We start from the raw sequence: 26,206 nt of genomic DNA, 5'->3' as shown, positions 1-26,206 counted from the left end.
CCAGCCTTTTGAAATATATTTGTGAAGAGAATTACTGTTGGGGCAAAATAAAATTAGTGCATCCTTCTACAACTGGGGGAGTCTTGCTTGGTCACAGTGAATACCCTCAAAGTCCTGCAGGTGGGAAACAGAGAGGTAGGAGAAATTGGAAAAGACTGGTCAGCTCTTGAAGGTAGGATCAAGCCTGGGTAAGAGTGACTACTCTCAGCACCTCACAAGACTGACAGGGCTTTTGGCTGACAGTAACATAGCCAGCCAAAATGTGGGGCCAGGAGATGAGGTTTCTCCTGGCCAGCTATAAGAGTTAAGATATAAGACACCTTTTCCTCCTTTTTCCTATAGAAGGGCAAGTCCCCAACCAAGGCCAATACTCCTTTGGGGTACATTCTGAAAAACTGGGAAGACTTTGATCCACAAACCCTGAAGAAACAGCAACTCTTTTTCTTTTGCACTGAGGCTTGGCCCCAGTACAAACTGCCTGCTAGAGGGAAGTATCAATCGTAATACTATCCTACAATTGGACTTGTTTTGCAAACATGAGGGGGAAATGGGGAAAAGTCCCCTACGTTCAGGGTTTTTGGACCTTAAGAAAAAATCGAGGTAGGTATGAGCAATGTAAGGTCAATCCTGACTTAATGGCAACTCTCCAAAGTCCAGCAGTCAGGAGGGGAAACAATTAAGGGCCCTTTGCCTGTACCAAAGCAGACCTAGAGAAGAAGGAGGGTCGTCTTTCACCTCCACCTCCTTCCCCTTGGGTCCTCGGTCTATATATCCAGACTTAAAAATGTGCACATCTGCTCCCTGCTGCCCACCTTATCCAGGCCCTTCCCATAATGTAACAGGCATGTTTCCCCTACAAGAAGATGGAGTGCCCGAAGGAGGGACACAAAGAGGTACCACTATGATAAGATTACCAGTACCTTTTTCATTACACAATTTAAGACAGATAAAAGGAAATCTAGGCAAATTTTATGATGATCCCAATAAGTATATAGAGACTTTTCAAAATATTACATATGCTTTTGTGTTCACCTGGAAAGATATAATGTTTTTGTTAAAACAGACTCTTAATGAGATAGAGAAGCAAGGGGTTCTGGCAGCAGCTGGAAGATAGGGGGATGAGCAACTCATTAATTATCATGGGACTGGAGGTCCTATAGGGAATTTCCAGTTTCCTATTGGGGCCTAGGTAGTTCCATCCCAAGATCCTAATTGGGATTATGACCATCCCATTGAGGAATGGTATTGTCACCACTTCCAAGCTCGTGTTTTGGAGAAATTAAGGAGGTCTAAGGTTAAACCTTAAATTATGCCGAATTAGCCAGTATTTTACAAACAGAGAATGAGAGCCCAATGGCCTTCCTGGAGAGGTTGAAGGAGGTTCTCATTAAGGACAAAGGGTGTCTATCTCCCCTGACACCCCTGAGACTGAGACAATTTTAAAGGACAAATTTGTCACTCAATCAGCTCTAAATATTCAGAGGAAGATACAAAAATTGGCATTTGCCTGGAAGGACTCTGGAATATTACAACTTAAGAATAAATCAGAGGCCTTAGTCACAGCCTTATGTACTATGTCAGATGAGACTCCCTGAGGTCCTGACACCAAATTCCATTTATGTGACCATTCAGGGTATTGGAAAGAAAAATGTCCTCAGAAGAGACAACGGAAGTCAAAGCCCCACAAGCAATGCCCCTATGTGTATACAGTCACTTTAAGTTTGCCCTTGGGGCCCTCTATCTTTGAGGGCTCAGATAACCAGTGTCCCTGAAAGGGGATGATGGGGCCTCGGGCTCTTCATGGTGGTTCCCCTAAACCAACTGTCCATTGGAAACCCAGAGCCTTGGGTAACTCTGGATGTAGAAGAAAAACCAGTTGATTTACTTCTTAATAATGGAGACACCTTTTCTGTCCTCCTTTCCACTCCAGGACAATTATCCAAATGCAGCATAACAATTAGAGACATCCCCAGAAAACTTATGACTAAATTTTTCTCTCAGCCTCTGGGATGTATATGGGGAAACCTAACTTTTTCTCACTCTTTCTTGATAATGCCAGAAAGCCACACTCCCTTGCTAGGAAGGGGCATTATAACTGAATTAGAGACTATAGCATTACTAGCCTGATGACAGATGAACAATTGTGTGGAGTTTTAGAATTACGGTATATTGTAGCCTGTGGATACCAGGGTTCAGGAAAATATCTCGCCCACTATATCAATTAGAGGACTCAATCCCACCTATTCTCCTAAGGAAATGAACTGGGGTCTGACACATGGACACTGTATTCAGCCCTCAGGATAGTTACAAACAGAGCAGGGCAATTATTGTTACCTAGCTCACAGAGCTAGATGATCATTAAGCACTACATCCAGCCTTTCATTTAGGGAGGGATAAAACTTATCAAATGGCCCAAAGGATGTTTACTGGGAAAATTTTCTTAAGGACAGTTCAACAAGAAGTAGCCTGTGAAGTTTGTATTAGAAACAATCCTCTCAACCACAGACTTGCTCTCCAAGGTAATCAAGGAATTGGAACCTATCCAGAGGAAGACTGACATTTTGATTTCACTCATATGCAAAGGTCAAAGGGGTTCCAACATCTGTTGGTATGAGTTGATATTTTTACTAATTGGGTACAGGCCTTCACCTGCAAAACAAAAAAGGCACAAAAAGTAATGAAAGCTCTGTTTTATAAAATAATACCAAGGTTTGGCTTACCTAAAAATTTGCAAAGTAATAATGGTAACCAACTGTGTTGGCTCTTTCTCTGGTACGACTCCTGGCCCTTGGAAAAGTTTAACACCTAGAAATAAAGCAAACTGTCTGCTTACTCAGCAGAACTCTAAATGACACCTCACAAGCATTAAATTCTTTAAATCAAAGAATTAAGTGAATTTAGGGAAGGACTCTTGGATAATTGAGCTCCATTGATTACTTACTGATCTTCCATCACCTGTGTTGTGAGAGATTCCCTCACATGTGTTGTTTCAATATAACCAGTAATTCCCATAAAGTCTCACAACTGATAGATGACATTTGGGCACAACTGGACAAAGTCAGAGTCTCTCCTGGATTGTTTAACTGGTTTGGAAACTGAGGACAGTATCTTAAAGATGGCATCTTATTGGTCAATATAATCTTCGTGTCTTTATCTTTGTGTCTGCCAATGTTTGTGCTACCTTATGCCTGCCAACCTTCCTGTGGAACCATCCTGTGGACCACTCGACCAACCCTTGGGTAGACTCTGACTACCGTACCCCTACACAGTCCCTTGTCAGTTTGAAGAAGCCAGAGTGGTCATCGTCCCTGTTCCCTGACAGCAGTCAGGGGCCCTATTCCAGAGGGAGGAATGAGTGGGGAAAGGGTTAACATTAGGCAGGGAGAGATAAGGGATCCTCAGGGAGGCAGGCTGCAGCTGCAAGTGGGAAGTTGAAGAAGACATGGGATTTGGAAAAAAACAAACAAAAACAAAAAACAAAAAGGATAAACGTATTCCAGACCTGTCTAGGCTAGGTGCCATGTGTGGAGTCTCACAAACTTTCTGATAATGTCCCAATAAAAAGTCAGAGACAGAAATCCTTGGCGGCTACCCAGTCGGGACCCCTCTCACTCTTGAGAACTTTATACTTTCCCTCAATAAACTCTATAGCTTTACTCACTCTTTTTTGACCACGAGATGCATTCTTTGACTCCGTGAGACAAGGACCAGCATCTTTCCCACCCACTTGGGAGAGCGGGTTCCTGTGCTGCCTCTGCCTTCACACCACGTGCAGATCATCCTGCCTTCTGCTTCCAGGAGCTTTGCTGCAGGTTTTCTAAAGAAGTAAACAGAGACACTCAACTTCTCTTATCAACCTTGCTTTTGTCAAAGCTCATTGCTTTCTATGAAGTTAGTTCCACAAATAACCAGTTTCTCACAATCTCAACTCTAGAATCCTTAATTAGTATAATTTTTAATTCTGCTCTTTCTGGGATGGCTCAAATGGAAAGTCCCACTTGGTACCAAAGAAGTAAATAAAATGTCTTCTCTTAGTACTTTCCATGAGGGGTTCTAGGAGACAAGAGCTGGTTACATGAGTGGTGTACATACAAGGGCAGCTGTGTATTAGGCTAGAAAGTAAAAGACAGGAGGGGATTGCATTGTGGAGGCTGTTTCTCTTTTTCTTTTTTCTTCTTTCAAACCACTACTGATTGTAGATTTATAGGGGCTCCAAAGCAGCCCACCATCTTTGCCATAAACTTCCCAGAATGAAAACTCATTGAGGTTCTCTTGAAAGGGGATGAAAGGGGATGAAAATTTAGGTGCAAACACACAAAGCAGGGCCAGGGAAAGAAGGCAGCTAGTTCCTTATAGCTGGATGAAGTCCTTCAGCATTTGTGTGCACACAAACACACACATGTGCTTGCGTGCACGAACATACACATGCACATATCATACCCAAATATTCTAAAAAATATGTGAATATCCTTGGTGAATATTTCCACTCAAATTCAATATCATATGTCCATATAAGCAGCACACACGACTTTCAATGTGGTGCTTTATGAGTATAATACACCCAGCCTCTCCCTTTTTCCAACTCCTGATTACAGGATGGGGCACAGTAAAGGTGAATGAGAGAATGTGCGACTATAAGCTTGCATGTGACATGAAGTGTCTCTCTAACTACAGGCCACAAAGCAAATAGAAATTGTTTTTTCATCATTCACTGTTTGGAACTATCCACTGTCTTTCAATTATCTCTATGCCATCAAGTTTCAGTGATCATATATCTCTTTTTGAGCTGCTACTCAGTGCAGAGTATAGCTCAGGGACTAGTGGTATGAGGTTTCCTCCAACTTGGTGCAAATCCTAGCTACACTACTCACTTTCCAGAAGTTGCTTCATTGCACTTTGCATTTCTCTCAGCTTTACTTTAAACTTTAAAAAAATGAGCATAATGGGACTCAACTCATTTAACTTTTGTATTACGTAGGTGATTATGTAAAATGTTTGGAACAAAGTATAGGGCATAGTAGTCAGGAAATGATAGCCATATTTTCATCATCACGTTGTGGATATTGGATATGTAAAGAAGTAATACATAAAAGAGATTTTCTTGTCCCTGTGAGGTTTTTAAATCTCATCAATGAGACAAGATAAACACATGGAGAGGAGCATATGAAAACCTAATACTTTTATTTGAGCCATAACATGTAACTTATTATCCGAAATCCAAGCTCTGTTTTACAATTTTTAGCAGATTTCAATGCTCTAATAAGATTGCTTTTTTTTCTTCTTTTATTATTCCCGTGCTATACCACCTTACATAAACTACACAGTTACACCAGTCTTTCATTTAAGAAGTTGACTGGAGGGACACCTGAGTGGCTCAGTCGGTTGAGCGTCCAACTTTGGCTCAGGTCATGATCTCACAGTCTGTGTGTTTGAGCCCCACGTCAGGCTCTGTGCTGACACCTCAGAGCCTGGAGACTATTTCGGATTCTGTGTCTTCCCCTCTCTCTCTGCCCCTGCCCTGCTCAAAAATAAATAAAACATAAACAAAATTTTAAAAAGAAGTTGACCAGAGAATTCTTGGGATAAAAAAGATTTTGAGAATTCATTTTGTACACTTCCCTATTTCTGGGAAGGAGATCATCTGAGACATCCCAAACCCAAGTGAGACAGCCATGTGCATGGACAGAGAGCCTACTCCCTCCCATCTTCCCTGGTCACCCTGTAATCTCAGAAATTCTTCCTTATGTCCAATGTCAATCTGTTTTCCTTAAAATATTGGCCTCTCTTTATCACTGATTCTGATTGGGAATGAGGTACACAAACTCTCAAAAGCTTAAGACTATTCTGAAATGCACACCTGGGAACATTGTTGCATTGCCTATTGGTCTGGGTCTCTGTAATTATACCTCTCATATAGTTTGTTATTAACTGGTTAAAAATCATCAAAAGATCCCTTAAAATCTTTAACTTGGTCCCTACCAGAACATAACCCCTCCTGGAGTCATTCATTGGTACTCTCTTAAAGTTTTAATAGAAGAAAGTACCCTAATTACCAGGATAGTTAAGAACTCCTATTTCAATCCTCCAACCTCCATGGCCTCCTCAATTATAGTCATTAAGTTATCACTCATTTGATGAAGGGACAGTACAACCCTGAGGCCGATCATGACTACTATGATCTCCCCAGTCCTTTTCAGGCCATCATATGAAGTAGGGGAAACAGAATTGGCAGCGGTCCTGACCCACCAGTTCTTGCCCCAGAGGAGCCCTGAGGGCCAGGCAGACTCCAGCATGGGCACAGCAGGCATTTTCTCAAAGTGGGCAGAGTGCCAAACCCTGGCACAATGATTAGTGTGGAAGGCCTGGGGACAGGAGGGCAGCCAAGGCCCACACTTTTCCCTCTTCCCCAAATTCAATTTTCTCAGTCTAGGTCCCTCCTCTTGTGCTCCCAATTCCAAAGTTTTCAGACCTTCCATAGTGCTCATCTGAGACCAGACATCTGTCATCAATCATCTAAGGCCAGTGTTTCTCAAACCTGAAAGAGCATAGACATCATCTGGGAGCCTGTTAAAAATGCAGATTCTGGTTCAGTAGGTCTGGGTTGGGCCTGAGATTCTACATTTATAACAAGCTCCCAGGTGACACACACATTATTCGTCCATGGACCATATTTTGAAGACCAGGATCTACATGACTGTAGCAGTTGCTACAACTATCTTCCACAAAGAGTTTATCTGTCCACATCCGTCTGTCTTTTGTCCTCCAGATGGCAATGAGAATCATGCCTGATCCCTTCCTGATTAATCTCACTCCATGACACAATACACAATGTAAACCTGGCTCATAAATTCCTCTCAAGTGTGGAAACACACATCCCTCACAAGAGTCTTATTCTTTCATGTCTTAAAGGTCCGTGTAGCTCAGAATACTGTCCCATTTCTTTTATAACTTACTTATCCCTCTTTCCCAAATTCCTTCGTGTGCATCCTCTTGACCAATACATCTTTTTCAGTTTCTACTTGTACTTTCCCTTCCAAAGTAATGATGCCTCACTACCTATCTAATCACTAATGCCTCATATTTCAGTTTGTTCTTCTCCCCAGTTTGGGGTGTACAATCTCTCTCCCCAAAGCATCTTAGATTCTCTCATGAGATTTTTGCACCAGTCTCTCAAAAAAAAGATCTAAAGCATTTAGTAAGTATATGGGTAATCCTGCCTCTAGCAGGCAGTCATCTACTCCCTGTTGGGAAGATGAGAAATTCTACAAGTAAGAAAGTAGCTTTCTATCCCTCCTTCCCAGAGCAGGCCCCATACATAAATACAATAGAAAGCCACTGGCCCTTCTATGCCAACTGTAAAACTGCTTCAAGAAAGATTCCTTTTGTGCCCATGGCAGAGCCAGTCTCATCTTCAGGGAGTCCTTGGAGTCAGGTAGAACTGGCTGAGACTTCTAATAGTTTTACATCCCCTCCCCACATTCCATGGGAGTGAATGGAGCAGGAACAGGCAGAGTTATGTCAAGCATTCTCCTGCCCCAGGGCTGTATTTTCTCTGTTCCTCTTTGAATCAACAATCTTGTTCTTCACTATTGGGTCTACAGGAAGGGAAAAACCTACTCCTTGCCCTGAGCAAGATTCTACTCTGATGGAACAGACAGGACAGTCATGAGAACTCAGACATAGTCACACAAAGGCAAAACTAGACATGCCTGGGTACAGTTCTAGATGCTGGGTACAGATCTAGATACTGTTTTAAAGTTCAGCATGGAGAGAAATACTTTGTTAAGGAAGTCTTTCTGAAGATAGTTAAAGGAGTATCACAGTGCTAGCCTGAAAGGAAGGAGAATTTTCTGTACCAAGGAAATGTGTAAGACTTGATTCAATTTAACATGAATTTATTAATGCTGCTTATGTGCCTGGTCCCAGCTGGATGCTCTGGGGGTGTGAACAAGAAACACTCCTTACCTGTCATCTCAAATCAGGAACAATATACAGAAAACAAAGATACACAGATACCTGTGGTATTTCTTTTTTTTTTTTTTTAATTTCAGCTTTATTGATTTATAACTGATATATAAAATTGTTAGGTTTTTAATATGTACATTGTGGTGGTGATTTGATAACATAAACATTATGCAATTATTCACTATGATTTCTCCATTGTGAACGGATTAGTGATGGTATTTTAATCTTATTATTTCATTAAATGAAGGTAAGTGTTCAAAGGGTACCTTGGTTTCACTTCATCTTTATATGTGGAGGGGCTTCAGCTGGAGCTTTGGTTTTCTGTGCATGGTCCCTGGACCAGCAGTATCAACAACACCTGGGAACTCCTTAGAAGTACAAGTTCTGGGTCCCACATAGACCTACTGAATTCCAAAAGTTGGAGGCTGGGCACAGCAATCTGTGTTTCCACAAGCCCTCCAGGTGAGGTGACACCCACTGAAGTTTGAGCACCACTAAGCAAAGGACTATTCCTTGCCTTTCTCCACCCCCTTCACTGTGACTTTAGTGAGTTAAAGATACAGCACTGAGCATTCCCAGCTCAGTCCCTTTCACTTTTTTTCTTGGGTTTCTTCTTTTATCCAAAACCAAATTAGCCACAGGACACATGATATATCTAATAAGGGGTTAATATCTAAAATATATAAAGAACTTACACAACTCAAAACCAAAAGGCCAAATAATCCATTAAAAAGTAGACAGAGAACCTAAATAAATATTTTCCAAAGAAGAGATACTAGATGACAAACAGACACATGAAAATGCTCAGCATCACAAATCATCAGGGAGTATAAATTAGAACTACAATGAGATATCACTTTACACCTGTCAGAATGGCTAAAATAAAAATAAACAAGAAATAACGTGTTAGTGTGGATATGGAGAAAAAGGAACCCTCATGTACTGTTGGTGGGAATGTAAATTGTTGCTGTCATTATGGAAATCAGTATGGAAATTCCTCAGAAAATTAAATATAGAACTACCATATGATCCAGTATTTCTGCTATTGGATATTTACCCAAAGAAAACAAAAACATTTTTTCTAGTTTCTTTTAAAAATAACTTGTTTAAAGTCAGTATGCAGTACAGACACAATTGAAAAGTACACAAGTAAAAAAAAAGAAAAAAATAGGAGGAGAAGACACATTCTTCACTACACAATACACACAGAGCTCTTTCCCCTACCACCATTCCATGGAGGCCCAGCTTTCCATGTGCTCAAGAGTACTCTCCATATTATGCAGGGGGACCTGACTGCACTCACGTGTGATGATGCCAAGCCAAATCTGTACTGGCACTAATGAGTTCAAGGTGTACACTTCTGACCTTAATTGAAGTGGGATTAATTGACCAGGCTGTGCTGGATCCCATAGCTGAAGTAGATAGCAAACCCAATCAGCATCCAGACACCAAACAAGGCCCAGGTGTCAGCTGTCATCTGCATCATAAGGCAAACATTCACAAAGATGGTCAGTAGTGGGAGGAGAGGCAGAGCAGGGACCTTAAAGGGAAGGTGACTGGAGTTCTGTGGCTGTCTCCAGATGACCCCAGTGATCCCAATGATGAGCACCAGGAGCACCACAACCACTGAAATCCACACTGGGTCTCCAGAAAGCAGAACTGGCCACTGGGCCAGCACCAGGCAAAGAAGAATGAGCAGCAGAACAAGCAGTGAGGAGCAAGCATAGACAACCTGGCCAGAGAGTGGAGTGGGGGTGGAGCTGCCTGGAAAAAGTAGTCCCTGTAGAGTCAGCTTCTCTGCTGCAGGTCCATTCTCCTCCTGCACCTCTGCTTCATTTCCTCCAGTCCTCCTCTGAGGCTGATACCTGATGATGAGAACACAAGTAGCCAGCAAAGAGTAAGCTAGCAGGGCCCCAACTGACATGAGGTCCACAAGATCAGTGAGTCTAAAGAAGAAGGCCATGATGGCTGCAATAATGCTCAAGATCACAGTGGCCACGATGGGGGTGTCTGTGCCAGTTTGGATCCTGGCAAGGACAGGGAACAGGAGCCCATCCTGTGTCATCATGTATATCAGATTACGTATGGGGAACATAAAGCCAAAGATGCTGATGGAAAGACTACAGAGGAATCCAAAAGTTACAACATAGCAGGCATGGGCCCAGCCAACATGGAGAAATGCCTCAGGCAAGGTGCTCCCAGGTTGGAGCTTGTAGTAAGGCACCATAAGTGTAAGTGCTGAAGAGACACCAAAATACATCAAAAAGCAGATGAACAGTGAAATAACAATGCCCATGGGGACAGAATACTGGGGATTTCGAGCTTCTTCGACTCTGGTAACAATAATAGTGAAACCTATAAATGAGTAGAAACAGGTAGCTGCTCCACGGAGAATCCCCTTGAAGCCAAAAGGCACAAATCCTCCATAGCCCAGAGGGCCTAAGCTTGAGGTGTCATTGAGTCCAGCCTTTACGTAGTCCTCTTCTGTGAGCTGCCAGTTGTGCAGGTCCCCCTTAATGAAGCCAGCAATGATGACAAAACTGAGGGTCAAAAGTTTCACCAATATGACCACTTTGGAAACCAGGAAAATCCAACTACTCCTCAGAATCAACAATTCCATGAGCAACAACACAAGGCCCACAACAATGAATCCTAGAATTTCTCCAAGGACCTGGGAAACATTTGGTGAGATGCTCTCATGCAGGGTCAGAGATATCTGGTTCCCAAGCAGATTGTCGAAAGCTAAGGTCCAAGCCCGGGCCACAGTGGCTGTATGAGCAACAAAGAAGATGATGAGGTTCCAGCCAGTGATGAAAGCCCAGAGTTCACCTAGAGTGACGTAGCTGTAGAGATATGAAGAGCCAGAATAGGAAACCTGGACACCAAACTCTGCATAGCACAGCCCAGACAACACAGAAGATAGGCCGGCCACCAACAAGCAGATCACGATGGATGGTCCTGCTTTATCTCTAGCCACCTCACCAGCCAGTATATATATACCTACACCCACTGTGCAGCTCACACCCAGGGCCACTAAATCTAGGGTGGTCAGTCTTCTGTCAGGGCCCATATCGGCCGGGTATTCCTTCAGCATATGTCTGCGTACCAGCTTTTGACCAAATCTGCGAAGTGCCAGACACAACATTCTAGCTGGAATTGAAGAGGATTCTGGGATCAGAGAGCTGCAGCAAGTTCAGGTGCCATGAGTCTGGGATCAGGTTTGATGAGGCTGAGTTAAACTGAGTTGGGTTGGGGCTGCCAGGTTCCATTGCTCAGGCTTCACAGCTACTGCTTCATATTTTTTCTTCTATGTGCTATCCCTCCTTAAAGCCTAGAAAAACAATAAATATTTACTGAACAAAGGTGTTCAACCAACCGACCAAAGCTCAGAAATCCCATGTCACTTGTTGCAGCACAAATATCACAGAAACTGACACAAAAGACATCATAGAAAAATCAACCCTGCTTTCTCCTCCCAGAAAAAAGGGTTGAATACCTCCCAACATTCTCCCTTTTTACACACCACATGATATCTTCCCATTTGGGTTCCCCTAACTGATGCAGCTTCATGTACTAATTAAGCTGTAAGACACAAGAAGGAATGCATATAATGTGCAATAATCCACACGTGGGATGTTTGCATGGTGCTTGAGTTCGAGTTATGACACATTAATTATAGACTAGTGGACCTTGTTGCAATTACAGAACCATTTTTTAAAATATCAACTGAGGGGCGCCTGGGTGGCGCAGTCGGTTAAGCGTCCGACTTCAGCCAGGTCACGATCTCGCGGTCCGTGAGTTTGAGCCCCGCGTCAGGCTCTGGGCTGATGGCTCGGAGCCTGGAGCCTGTTTCCGATTCTGTGTCTCCCTCTCTCTCTGCCCCTCCCCCGTTCATGCTCTGTCTCTCTCTGTCCCAAAAATAAATAAAAAAAATTTTTAAATATCAACTGAATTTAAAATACAAATTTGGTCTCCTGGTCTTTAAACTCTTAGCCCTGAAATCAGTAGCAAGTTTGGATGTCACTTTGGTTCCCTTTCTCCTCATTCTGCATCAACTGTTTAGTTGTACTGATGGCAAAGAAAGTACAGTCCAACCCTTCCCTTTATACACCTAGGCCCACAGGACACTGCAAAAAGGGAGGAAGAGGGAGAAAGAGGCAAGGCCTTCATAACTACCTGCAAGAAGAAAAAGAACAGGCTGTCTGATAAGAAAACACTGGAGAAATAGGTGCAGCATTCAACCAAAGGTCCATTACTAAGAAGGGAGAAGAGCCAAAACAGCCTTTGTGTGTGTGTGTGTGTGTGTGTGTGTGCATGCATTCTGACCTTAAATGAACTTTACCCATAGCAACCAGGAAAAAGTTCACTATGGTTGTATGTCTACAATTGTGAAAGTGTGATGTGTAGAGAGGAAAGAAGTAGCTCACAATCAAAACAATTCCTTCTGTCTCCTCCTGTCTGACTTCTAGGAGAGAAGATGAGCTCACTTCTGCAGACAGTCTCCTCACTGGCTACCCTGTGCTCAATAAACACCCTGCACCATCTGTGATGTCAGCTTCCAGCAGCCTGGAGACTGGGAGAGCAGCAAGCTGCCCTGCTTTATGAGCTTGTATTAAAATACTCACTTGGAACTCCATACTAATTTTTCACAAAGAGTTATTTTTAACTCATTCATACCATGGTCTGAATATAACAAATATACATTCTTAATGAATGAACGCTGCATGTGGTTCTTCTTTTCCCCTACTCCCTTGCTGCTGTTCAAACGATCAGCTCCACAAGGAAAACAAAGCTTTGGATGAACAATTGACAACAATGCCCCGAAAAAGGCTCTGGAGAACAGAGGGAAAAAAGTCACATAGCCCACGCTCTCCTCCATATTCGGGCTTTAGTTTTGAAAGAATTTAAAGAAATGTCAGAGGCTTCTAAAGAGAGAAAGGTCAAGTTAAAATTGAAAAGTCTTCTCTGTAGATGATCAAAAGGAACCCTTGGGTTACAGTTCAGACCTGTTTACAAATCCATCTAGATTCCTTATTTGCCACCCACCAGTTCCAATGTTATGATTTACTAACGAGCATGCAAGATAGATAAGGAGAATAACTTCTTAATTCATGGAATATTTTCTGCTCTATGAATGTAATTGATGTACCCACCCCCCGCCCCCACCAACGCCAGGCTTCAGACCCTTCACTGATGCCCCACTGCCCTTCCTTCCTAGTCCTTCCTTCCCTTCATCATCTGACCCGTGATTATTTCTCTAGCCTTATTCCTTGGTGCTAAATACTTGTGGGGCCTAGGGTTACTGAGTTAGACCACACATTGAAAATTCAAGGCTCGGGGCGCCTGGGTGGCGCAGTCGGTTAAGCGTCCGACTTCAGCCAGGTCACGATCTCGCAGTCTGTGAGTTCGAGCCCCGCGTCAGGCTCTGGGCTGATGGCTCGGAGCCTGGAGCCTGTTTCCAATTCTGTGTCTCCCTCTCTCTCTGCCCCTCCCCCGTTCATGCTCTGTCTCTGTCTGTCCCAAAAATAAATAAAAAACATTAAAAAAAAAAAAAAAAAAAAAAAGAAAATTCAAGGCTCAAATACAACAACAACAACAACAACAACAATCACAACTACAACAACAACAATGACAATAGTATCTTTACCTGCAGATGTCTCATCTTATTTCTGGAAGAGGTAGTGATGGGTACTACAGTGGTGTGAGCAATAAACATTATGTCAGAAATTTTGAATTTGAGCCCTGGTTCTGCTTGACTACGTAAACTAGGGTAATTTGCTTAATCTCTCTAAGCTTCAGTTTCCGCATCTACAAGGAAATTTACTTGACTTCTCTTACTGAACCAATGTGAGAATTGGATAAGAAGATACAAACTATCACACACTCCTGGTGGGAGTGTAACTGGGGTCACCATTCTGAAGCACAGTCTTAGTGGAATTAAGAATGCACACACCCTCTCACCCCACAATCCCTCTACAAGGTGAACACTCCAAGGAAACTCCTGAATTAATAAGGAGGTCCTTATGAGCATATTCATCACAGGACTATTTGTGTTAGCAGGAAGTTGGAAGCTATGCCAGAGTCTGTTACTAGAGGGATATAGAAGTAAAATGTGTCATATATGCACAATTAAATACTGCACAGCACTCAGAATAATAAAGTAGATTTACAGGAAGAAACATGGGTAGAGCTAAGAAACAATGTTAAGTGGGAAAAGTAAAAGAATGATGAAGTGTATAGCACAATGCCACTTATGTTCATTTTAAAACCTGCCAAAATGAGTATATTTGTCAAGGATATACATATATCTATTAAGAATGTCAGATCATTTGCTCAAAACATTCCACTGGTTTCCTTTTTATTCAGGATTTGAGCCAAAGTCTGCATTTACAATGGCCTACAAATACCACAGTATTTATCACTGACCCAGCTACCTCTCAGCCTCTGTTTCTTTCTCTTCCCACTCATTTTTCTGTAGTCACTGGCCTCCTAACCATTCTGGTCTCCTAACCCTGCCTCAGAGGAAACCTAATGAGGCTGTTAAATAATTATTTTCAAGTTCTCAGAGTTTCAGAGAAATGGAATTTAAATGAAGCATCTCCAGGGATTATATCAATCCCTCTGTATCCAAGCACAGCTCCTTCCTGTTCCCAAAGTATATAAATTCTCTCGGCCTTCTTCAATATCAAGACAATGAAAACTCTGGAGCCAATCAAGCCAGTGGCACCCCAACAAGTATAAAGTTTCTTGGATAGTTGAGCTTCCCCAGAGTTTCCAAACTTCTAACTCAGCAGACCTGGAATGAAGTAGGGGGCAGTCAGGAATACAAGTGTAGAAGCTCTGAGTTTGGAGTGGGAGCTTTAATTAATAGTGAGTGTGGTGCATGAGTACATCAACACTTCCACAGTGGAAACAGGTCAGAATACATATGAAAAGGTAAACAGGACAAAACTACTACGACACTGGGTCTGAGTCTCATATCCAAAGGTAGAAAAAATTAGTTAACAAATCCAAATGCAAAATGGAATCTTCCCATTTTCTCTTTCTGTTTGTGCCTTCTCTAGAAGTTTGTGTTCAATCATAGTCCTTCTTTTATTCATTCAACAAATATACTGATCCCATTTATTGAGCTATGCACATAAAGCGAAGGAAAACACAAATATCCCTGCATTCATGTTGCATATATCTTGCAGTAGGAAGCAAACAATAAACAAATAAATAATATGAATATAGATTGTGTTGGATTTTCAATCAGTGCTATAGAGAAAAGGGAAGCAAGAAAAGGTTAGGATGTACTCAGAAGGGGTGTTGTGATTATAAAATGGGGATCCAAGACAGCTTCACCTTCACACTGTTGTGCAACCATCATCACCATCAGGTCTAGAACTTGTTCAACTTCCTCAGGTCAAACTCTGCACCCATTTAACAGTAACTCCCCATTCTCCCCTCTGAGCAGACCCTGCACACCACCATTCTACTTTTTGTCTCTATAAACTTGACTAGGCTAGGTACCTCATATAAGTGGAATTATACTATACTGTCCTTTTGTTTCCTGGGTTACCTTTAAGCCTTCAAACATGTATAATTAAAATGGAACTAGGATATAGGAGAAGGCTGCTCTTCCTCCTCTCCTCAAGTAGCAAAGTGACGTGAAAGTCTTAAATATTCATTCATTCAATAAATATTAAGCACCTTCTATTTTTTAAGAGTTTTGAGAGAGAGAGAGAGAACACAAGAGCAAGCTCATGAGAGCGAGTGGAGGAGGGCAGAGAGAATCCCAAGCAGTCTCCATGCTGTTAGCACAGAGCCTGAGGCAGGGCTCAAACTGACAAACCATGAGTTCATGACCTGAGTCAAAACCAAGAGTTGATGCTTACCTGACTGAGCGACCCAGACACTGCCCCAAACACCTTCTAAAAGCCAGTCCTAGTGCTTGGTGCTACAAAAAACAATGGTGAGGAAAAAGACATGTTCCCTTCTTACATGGCACTCATTGTCTTTCACAATGTTCTTATATCATATTCCTGCCCAAAATGTGTAATCTGAATCTAATGATAAAAGTGACCAGTCTATAGGAGCATCTGGGTGACTCAGTTAGTTAAATATCCCACTTTTGATTTTGACTCAGGTCATTACCTCATGGTTTGTGACATTGAGCTCTACGTCAGGCTCTGCTGCTTATAGTGGGGAGCCTGCTTGGGATTCTATCTCCCCCCTCTCTCTGCCCCTCCCCCACTCATCCTCTCTCTCTCTCTCTCTCTCTCTCTCTCTCTCTCTCTCTCTGTCAATAAATAAAAATATATATATAAAAGATCAGTCTACAAAACAACTTTCTACAGGAAGTTGACTTTCTAGAAAACAAATGACCTGTGCTGTTTAAAACTGTCAATGTCAGGAATGACAGTCTGAGGAACTGTTGCAGATTAAAGGAGAATAAAGAGACATGACAATGAAATGCAGTGTAGATAACTGAACTGCATTTAGATCAGGGAGAAACATTTTAGTATAAAAAATTGGACAATTAGTAAATGTTGAATATGGATCATATTTCATACACACACACATACATTGGACAGAGCAAGCAAATGTGGGAAAATATTAACAATTGCTCAATCTTGGTGAAAGCTAAAAGAGTGTTAATTGTACTATCCTTGCAGTTTCCTGTAGGTTGTATATTTTTCCAACTAAAAAATGTAGGAGGAAAAGTAGAGTGTTCCACTAGTAAATGTTATGAATTCTCCTTCCTTGAATGCCCTTTATAAACAAGATTGCCATCACTTTTGGCTGGAACAAAACCCCACCGAGAATGACCTAGTACCAGATCAGGAACTTTAGATTAGAAGAGTGGGTGCGGGTAAAATTAATTTATCTTTGATTTACACCAAAATTGTCAACAAGCAAAAATACCTGAAAAGAAACACAACCTTGGCTCATGTTAATACAGTTATAAAAATTCCATACTCTTATTATCATTTTGTGGGATCACTAGTAAACCAAGGCCATGGAATTCAACCATAGAGGCATTTGGGAACATGTGCAGAAGCTGAAGGCAGAGAAAAAATTGTATCTGGCAAATAGGGGTACAAGGTATATGCAAGACCTAGGGATACATAAAGAGTGTGGTGAAGGAGAACAAGATTTGTTAAGCTAAAAGTAATGTACATGGTATTTCATTTAACCCCCATAACAGTCCAATAAAAAAGTATTATTATTCCACTTTACTGACTGAGAGGTTAGACAACTGTCCCAAGCTCATTTAGTCAGTACAAAGAAAAGCTGGAATTTAAAATCGGGTTTTTGTTACTTCAGAAACCATGTTCTTTCTACTGCAGCACCCTACCTCCACAAAGAGTGAAGACTGTACAGCATAGCTATCCAAGCAGTATTTGAGCTGGTTGTTTTATTTATGCCAAGGTCACCTTCTGCTAATGTCTTCCCTTTCCTCCCGAATATATACTGATGGGCCAGAAATGGAGGTACTGAGATCATTAAATCTGAAAGTGATATGTGGCCAGGTCTTGCTAAAATCCAAACCTAATATAGGGCCAAAATGTCTCCAGACTATCTTTTTAGCTGCCAAGAAAGATTCCAAAGCATCACCATAGCTATTTCAATAGTTCCCAGATATGATTTTACAGCTAATTATAATTTCTGCTCACAACATTAGCCCATCTCCTTTTGCTTGGCTTTTAGTAGAAATATAAGATAGTAGAATTCTAGATGCCAAATATAAAAGTCCCCTTCTGAGACTCCTTTCATCATTCCATTCCAAATATTTTCTAGTCACTACCTCATTCTTTTTTTATTTTTTAAGTTTATTAATTTATTTTGAGAGAAAGAGAGAGAAGGAGAGAGCGAGACAATCCCAAGAAGGCTACTCAAGGTTGGTACAGAGTCCAATGCAGGACTTGAACTCACAAACCATGAGATCATGATTAGGGCCAAAACAAGACTCAGATGCTTAACCCACTGAACCACCCAGGCACCCCAGTCACTACCTAATTCTTGAGAAAAAGAACTATCTTTGGTGCAGGTAGGGTCTGCTAAAGAAGAAAATGAAACCTTGATTCTCATTGTGTAAAGGAAGATGGGGATGGGGAGCAGACATTTTCTAAAATGGTAGCCTAAAGGCAGGAAGATGGTTGCAATTTCCCTGACAACATAAAAATCTCCAGTTTGGGCTTCCCAAACCTCAGTCTCTCTCTAGGTTTCCAAATGCTGCTGGTACACACCGCCACAGAACATCTGCCACAAATGACGACAGCCCTGACTGGAACAGATGAGGGTAGGAAGGCAGATGGTGCCAGTTTAAGCACGATGGTTTAACAAAACATCTTTTTAAGCTTCCTAGTTCACTTGGCCATTTGCTCCCCAGACTTGGCTTCCAATCACAAGCAGATTGAGAATGTTCACCAGAGAATGGCAAAACCCAGAAGAACCAGTACCATAAAAATGTCAGCTCACTAGTCAATCCAAAATGTGATTAATCCTTTCCAGAGCTAAAATGGAAGACAGATGCTGATAAAAGGACTTCAGCTATGTCAGAGTGATCATTCCGGCTTGATTGTGGCTGAAAACTAGAGACTGCCCTAGTATTATGTATATATTATATATGGGCATGAGTGTTCCCCATTGTTACCCATGTCTGTGAGCAGCTCAGAGCTCATGGCACCTAGAATATTTAGTATTTATTAATCATCCATGGAAATAAGAACAAAGACCACTGCATATCAGGCATTACTACACACCTCTGTCTATTTTTGGATCTCCTCATTATTTTTTTAAACTTATAAATGAATATGGACTTGAAATAAGGAGTAGTAGACATTCTGAACATTCTATTAGTATAGGAAGATCAACACAGAAGATAAAGGATTGCCTTTCTATTTTAGTTTAAGAAGGAAGAAAACCCCAAATATGTCTAGAAACAAGAGGATTGACAAAGCATCTAAGGATCCTGACTTTTTTATTCAGGGAAATTCCATAAAAAATTGGAAGTGAGAAATTCCAGCTGAACTCATTGGTTTCAGATATTTGGGAATCACAAACTTAGCCCTCAATTCAATTCAGTTGACATGAAGTCACAAGGTGCACTTAGCACCTTGTCCACACTAGACCTCGATCTAGTAGGTTTTTATGGTTTGCAAATAGTGTACCTCCTGCCATACTCCCTGGTCCACCCTCCTTGTCCATATTGGTAACTTGAATAACGAGAGTCTCTCAGCTCTCACATTCACCCAGCAGCCATCATAAAATATTGCCCTTGAAGCAGAATAAAGCCCCAAATCACCTTCTTACTGACCACTGCATTGCACCCAGATTACTGAAGTATGAGTGCTCTCTACCCTCTTTATGGAAAATGACACTTTCCTCATGTCTTAAAAAGACACACACACACACACACACACACACACACATGACACATTCTCTCTCTCTCTCCAGATGTATAGTTTTCTATTCTCTATTAAGTCCAAACTTCTAAGATCATACTTCTACATCTTTCTTTTCACTGTTCTTCTATCACTTACTCCAATTAAACTTTTCTGTGGCTCCTGCTTCAACAGGACAATTCTTTCATCATGCATGCACATCATGCTAACATTAACATCAGCCCTCACACAGGCTGTCCCTCTGTGTCCACAACACACTCTTTCCAAACCCTGTTCAACATGAGCTTCCTTCCAGAAGCTTCTCTTGGCAACCTACAGATAAGTATATTATCTATCCAGTATGCTCTCCTTGCCCCCTGCTGTCCTGTCACTAATGTCCAGTGGTGTAACTCACTGGCCTAGAATTTTGCCCTTAGACAACACCCAGTTAAGGAATATGGTAGGAGTTGTAGATGGTAAGGTGGAGCCCAGGGACAGAGTTTTTGGCTCATGATGCTTTCAGCTTGACTTTCCTTTCCCAGCTGATATCTGAGATACAAAGAGTTACTTGGCCACGGCCAAGGAAGTACCCCAGGCTCTATGGCCCAGTTTGGCGATGTCAGAGATCTGACACGAGAACTGAAGTCCAAGTAAAATATTAATAGGTGCAACCAAGATTTGAGCTCGAAGGCATGGAAGCTTTCGAATGGCCTGCTCATTAGATAAAGAGGAAACTCAGCCACCTCTTCTAACTCACCTACCTACCCTAACACTCCCAGCACTACACTTCTCAAATGACATCCCAGTCAGGAAAAGTATGAATTTCAAGTCAGTGAAAACCCATCCTGATGCAGACTAAGACACTCCACACCAATTGTATGTAGACCAAATTCCTCCACCCAAATGTAGATTAAAATCTATTTAGATGTAGACCAAATAATCTTTGCTTCATTCCCACAATACCCATGGGGTCCCTGTTACATGCAGACACAACACTAGTATCAATGAATAATTATTTGGGTACACAATCAGATAGCCAGACCTTCTCTACAGGCTGTATAGACTCTACATTCTCTAGTATCTTTCTGGGGTAGTTGTGAACAAGACACCCTTTCTTAGTCCCTTTGGAATAACTGCATTAAATGCAACATTAATCACTCATGTTTTCACTCATATAGGCTAGTTTCAGGCAGAATCCAGTTTTCAAAATTCTTTTTTTTTTATTTACCTATTTTCTTTGAGAGAGACAGAGACAGCACGAGCAGGTGAGGGGCAGAGAGAGGCATCGGGAGAGAGAAAATAATGAGCAGGCTCCACACTGCTAGCGCAGTGCCCAATGCAGGGCTCAAACTCACAAAACCATGAGATCAGGACCTGAGTCGAAACCAAGAGTTGGATGCTTAACTGACTGAGACACCCAGGTGCCCCACAGTTTTGGAAATTCTTAACATTTCTCTATCCCACCAAAACAAGATGATCATCTTGATAAATTAGAAAATACTGAGCCTCTGCTTCTAGAGGTTTTCAGAAACTAGATGAGATACCAGGAAGAATCAGAATGAGATTTTCCAAACAAGAATCCTAAGGAGACCAGGGGAAATCCAGGAAGGGTGTGCAATAAGGGATTAGAAAATGATATGATGTATTGATGTCAACAGTGAAAATCAATTTCTTCTCTACTTCTTGTGATTTTCTACTTCCTTTTCCTCAACCCTGAATCCTGTTGACACCTAATAAAAGTCCTCAGGAGAAAGTATTAGAAGGAAATCCATATTCCTGTCCACCTTATTTTCCAAACTACAATTGTAACATAGGATGGCCATTGTTTACAATGAGCCCTGATACACACTCATTTTTATCAAGAAGCTTTGTTAAATAGCTATATTTTGCCCCCCCCACCCCAATCCTTGCTTTCCTTGTAAGAAGAGAATCTAGAAATCCATGCAGTGTCCAATCCATCACTACACTCTGGCTCCACTTTCAGACTAGCAGTTTTGAGTGGTCAGAGCCTATGGCTCCTTCTTCCATGTACCTCCTCCCAATATTCACCCTCAGTAATATACTGCACACAAGGTGGCTTTGGAAAGGCCTACTATCTCTCTGGTATCTTTCTTATCTTTAAATGTGTTCTCCCCTTTCATGTAAGGACTCAGCTGTCTTTCTCTCTGTCCTCTCTCACCAGAGTGTGCTTGGTTCTTCTTATAACCCTAGGTATCTGCTCCACACTACCACCAGCTCCGTTGGAAAGTTGTTTTGTTTTGTTGAAGGGTAGACACCAGATCATCTGGGTCATATGTAAGTTGTATCATATCTCAGAGTCCTGAGTTCTTATCCAAATATAGATCAGTATGACTTCTCTGCCAAGATCCATCTGCCTCACCCCAGGTCAGGAAACATAATGTACAACAGAGTGACAGCCACCAGCCTTAAGGGATAATCTTTATCCCTCTTCCCTAGTTTTTTCTAAACTCCAATCTGTTTTGTGATTTCTGTGATGAAAAAAGAAAAAAAAAGGAAGAGGATAAACCAAAAACTATAATCCAAAAATAATAGTCATCAATTTGCAATATACTTGGTGAAGGATATTTGCCTCTACACATGATTTTGCTTAAACTAAGGTTAAAATGAATCTGCTTTCTGAAAGCACTTACCACATACCCACTGATAATGGAGAAAAGTTGCCCAAGAAATTCTAGAAGGTAAAAGAAAGACAACCTAGGAATCAATATTTGCCACATTTAATCCATAAAACAGGCTTTATGCATAGATAAGTGTTGTCTGGGATTCTGGTGTTGGAGTACTGCCCACAGTATACATGACATTGGGGAGTGGGGGAGGGTGGAGAACAGTTTAAGACTCCAAGGGCCTTGAGGAGTTACAAATAGATTTTGTGATAAGAACAAACTGCCTCTTGGAGACCCAGTAAGTCAGACCTATTTTCAACTTCTCTTCCAATCCTTATTAATTAATATGCCTATCATGAATATAAAATTCATAGATTCCAAAATAAAAAAAAACAGAGCCTTCAGTTTTCAAGGTTTATTTAGCACTGTTCATAACAATATGCTTGGGAACTCAGATGAGCCTTCATACAGTTTTAAAGATCACGAGGCAGCCACACCCCAGTGGAACTTGATAATCTAGTCTCCTACAGCCCGCCGTGGCCTATAATCAATCCCTACCACCTTTCTGACTTAGATAAGAGAGGCAGTGAGATATGTTCAGCAATTTAAAAAAAATAGATATTTAGCTCCTTAAGCATGGAGAAAGAAGTACTCCCTCTTGATGATAGACCACTTTATCAAACTAGACCTGCTATTCTACAAAGTCCATTCCAATGCCTTCCCTAAAAAGATATGATACAGAGACTTTCAGAATCTCCTGTGAGAAAGTGTGGCAAAGCAAGAAGGAGGCAGCAGAGCCAGGTGGAAGAATCTTCATTCATTTAAAGAACATGTCTAAGGATACTATGTCCTTGGCTCAGTGGGAAAGACAAAACTGATAAAGCAAGCCCTGCACCAGGTCATAAAGGAAAGGCCAAGAAGGAGGGCAGGGCAAAGAAGTGGGAAGGACTCTGGAGAGGAAACACCAAAGAATAACCTTCCCTCATATTTTCCTCAACAGAGCTGAGAACATTTTTGGTCTGGAAGAGAACAGAGTGTAGGCTTTCAAATCACTCTGATCCCAACAAACCTGTTTGCCCTTCCCAAATTTGAAAGGCTTCTGGTCTTCCCCCTCAGTCCACAGTCCAGCCATGAAATACTTTCTGCTCAAACCCACAGGGCATAGACAGCCAGCAGTACTCCAAGGTCAGCTTTCTTCCTCTCTGGCTCCATCTCAGTTTTTTTTGCCAACTGTATAAACACAAAAAAGTCACTTACCAATGGAATTTTCCTACCTCAGAGGAGAAAGACCTGATGAGAAAGTGCAAGCCAAACCCAGGGAAAGGTAAGAACTTGGCCAAGTAGAGTCAGGCTTGGGAGTTAAGTGCAGCTGTGCCCACGGGGAGTCGGGGAGTCGTGGCCCTGGAGATGTCAGGCACTGGGGAGGTGGGGCCTCTGTGGAGGCAGGGCTCTAAGGAGGCTGGGCCCTCGGGGAGGTAAGGATTTGGAGAGGCCAGGGCCTGGGAAGGGTGGGAAAGGGTAAAGGAGATTCCTTAACTGGAATCTGGGAGGAAATCTGGAGGTGGGCAATGGAAGACTAGTGGGGCCCTGCACAGGTGAGGAGGTGGACTGAGGGCTTAAATGGGACTTTGTTGCAGACTGTGACAGCCAGATGTGAATTTAGAAATAAACAACCTTCACAGAGTCCTGCATATGGAGGAAGTGGTGGTTTGCAGGAGGAGATTGTGGAGAGCCAGTTGGAGCCAAGCCTGTGGTAATTGGGAAGCCAGTCCAAGATCCAGTTAGAGTCCACTCAGCAGTCCTTTAAACAGGATAGAAGCACCCCTCCTCCACCAGCCACCTCTCACAGGATCTCCTATTATGTTCGTCAAACACTCCTATCCATAGGTTCCTCAAACACTCCCATCTATGCCATCCATATCCACCCACTCACCTAGTTTCCCATCATTCCAGAAATAAAACTAAAAGGGAACTGGCTTGAGCTTCACCACAAAGGATTTACTGATACAGTCATTCAGTGTTTATAGCACATTCTAACTGAGTATGCATTGAGCATTGTGCTAGAGGAAGTAAGGACAAAGATATAGTCCCAGGGTACAGAGCTTCATGCTCTAGACATTCAAAACATAGGGTTGTAAGACCCTGAACAATGACCAAAGAAAGGTTCCTCCTTATTCCCAGAACATTAATATTCAAACAGAGGCAAGACTCTCAGAGACAAAGAAGGTACTTAGAGACAGAGGGATGAATGCACAAGTGATAGACCCAAGAAGCCTTGTACCTCAGGGAAACGGGGCACCACTGCTGCTGCTTGATAGTGCTGAGAGTCCTCTAAACCCTAAAGTAGGTTCCTTAAAGACTTGGGTGTAGTTTCAGGGAGGGGAGAGAAGGGCAGTGGCAGGTCCCTAAAGGGACAGAGTATTTACTACCTATACTAAGACAGCACATTGAAATTGGAACAGAAAGAATTGTTCCATTTGTAAGGAAGAACCTCCAACTGAGGAAAACCTACAAATTACATTGACCCTGCCCTAACACATCTCAAGTAGGTATGGGACAAGGGCACTAACGGAGCACCTCCTTTGTTCCAGGTACTATGCTGGGTAGTGGATGAGAGGCCCAGCCAAGACTATGGAGCCAGAATTTCTAGAGGCAAAGGAAATAGGCAGGAACTGGAAGGATGCCTGTCATGACAGAACAGTAGAGGAGGGGCATCTATGTGTTTGATTTGCATCTATTCCAACAGTCCTAGGATGTCTTCCCCTGCTTCAAGCTGAAATTTTTCCCAGATGTGCATCTGCTTGAGGGAAAGAAGGGAAGGTGCAGGGGAAGAGTCTCCCTTTCCTTGCATCTAGTCCCAAGGCAATCTTTTCCATTCTCCCTGTGCTATTCACTACCTGCTGGGTAGAGAGTAGGTGGCAGGGGGTGGTGGTGTGGGGAATGCCAGGGCCTCCATACAATCAGCAGGTAATGAAAAAACTGGTCCAGGCACCCTCTTTCCCTCCCTCTCACAGGCTACCAGGGGTCCTCAGCCTGGATCTGTATCCATGCACCACCTTTGGTGGCCAAGCCCTTCCAGGTGGACTTGTTGCCATTTCTCGATGCTGCCAAGGAGTCTTCCACCATCACTCTTGCCTTTGCTGTGGTGCCCCGGCCTGACCACTGCCTCCACAGTGGACACAACAGCTCTGAAGCCCCCACTTGTGTCCATACCCACAACCCCAGGCTGCTGTCTCTGCACCCTTGGCCTTGTAGACCCAACCTCAATGGTCGCCCAAGCCTGGATTGCATCTGTCTAGGAGAAGAAGACAAAGAGAAAGGGGCCCTACATGTGCACCCTTTCCGCAAAGGAGTTCCAGGTGGCTACAACCTCCAGAGGCAGGAGGGCATCCACAGTGACAGCCAAGGCTGGCGGGGTCCCCTCAGGTCCTATGGAGATGCCCACTGTGGTGCCCTGAGCCACCTGAGAGTTGCCAATTGAGCAGAGTTGGCAGGGAAGGGGAGACGTGGGTGAGGGGCAGCGGAGAGTCCATTGCTGGACAGTGACTAGGACTGCTTTGAGAAAGCACATCTGGGAGAAGCACACCTGTGAAATGACATGCTTGGCAAGGCTTTTCTGCAATCTCCTGATGCACTGCACTCTTTCCTTTCTCTGTCCTCTCTCCACAAAAACAGCTCCCTACTCCCCCAGGTTTCTCTCTCCCCCAGTTCACCTCTCCACACTTCATACCTGCCAAGTTTTGTGGCTCAAGTTATGCAGATTTTTGTGTTAATCCTAAGATCCTAAGATTTTGGTGTTAATCCTGAGTGTGCAAAAAATGGTTCAGTGCTGATCTAGCTGCGTTTCAGGGATGAGACAAGCTCAGGGTCTCCATGCTACTCCACCATCTTAACTTGGTCTCGCTAAGTTTTAATGATTTGTTTCTCCTTCTCCTCTCTCCTCCCTATCAGACCTGACCCCACCCACCTGTTTCTCCTCAGTTGTGTTGAAGCCCACAGGATTGTGGGCAGTGGTGACAGAGGAAAGGAGTGGCTACTACTCTCACCCCTTTTCCTCCTTGTACTCTCCCCTGCCCTGCCTCCAGTGATGTGTGAGTCTCTCCTTGATTGTCCTTACTCTCCTCCTTCCACCCCCCACTATTGTCTACTGCCTTTCCCTGGGAAGTTGGTGCTTTTGTTTTTTTGGCGGGTTGGATGAGTGGAAGGAGGGGAATCAAAGATTCTGTCCCAGAGACCAGAATACGTGAG

General features: G+C 42.7%; 2 protein-coding genes across 5 annotated transcripts in view; both read right to left on the bottom strand.

Moving 5' to 3' along the window:
- The window catches only part of LOC131519899 (cationic amino acid transporter 3-like), a 224,937-nt gene that overhangs the window by 48,120 nt on the left and 150,611 nt on the right, over positions 1-26,206 (bottom strand). The window lies entirely within an intron of this gene.
- Positions 8,041-26,206, bottom strand: part of LOC131519896 (cationic amino acid transporter 3-like) — a 56,047-nt gene continuing 37,881 nt past the window's right edge. The window contains exons 1-2 of one of the 3 annotated variants that reach the window (XM_058743463.1): positions 23,233-23,337; positions 8,041-11,296 (exon numbers count right to left, since the gene is read on the bottom strand). In XM_058743463.1, coding sequence (XP_058599446.1) covers positions 9,347-11,110 — 1,764 coding nt within the window. In that variant the 5' untranslated portion in view covers positions 11,111-11,296; positions 23,233-23,337 and the 3' untranslated portion in view covers positions 8,041-9,346. Of the gene's footprint in view, positions 11,297-23,215; positions 23,338-26,206 lie in introns of those variants that run through there. The other 2 variants (XM_058743461.1, XM_058743462.1) reach the window with 2 other exon arrangements.

This window comes from Neofelis nebulosa, chromosome 8, assembly GCF_028018385.1.
Source record: "Neofelis nebulosa isolate mNeoNeb1 chromosome 8, mNeoNeb1.pri, whole genome shotgun sequence".
Classification (NCBI taxonomy): Eukaryota; Metazoa; Chordata; class Mammalia; order Carnivora; family Felidae; genus Neofelis; species Neofelis nebulosa.
The sequence above is the reverse complement of the archived record's forward strand: the minus strand, read 5'-3'. Positions and strand labels throughout refer to the sequence as shown.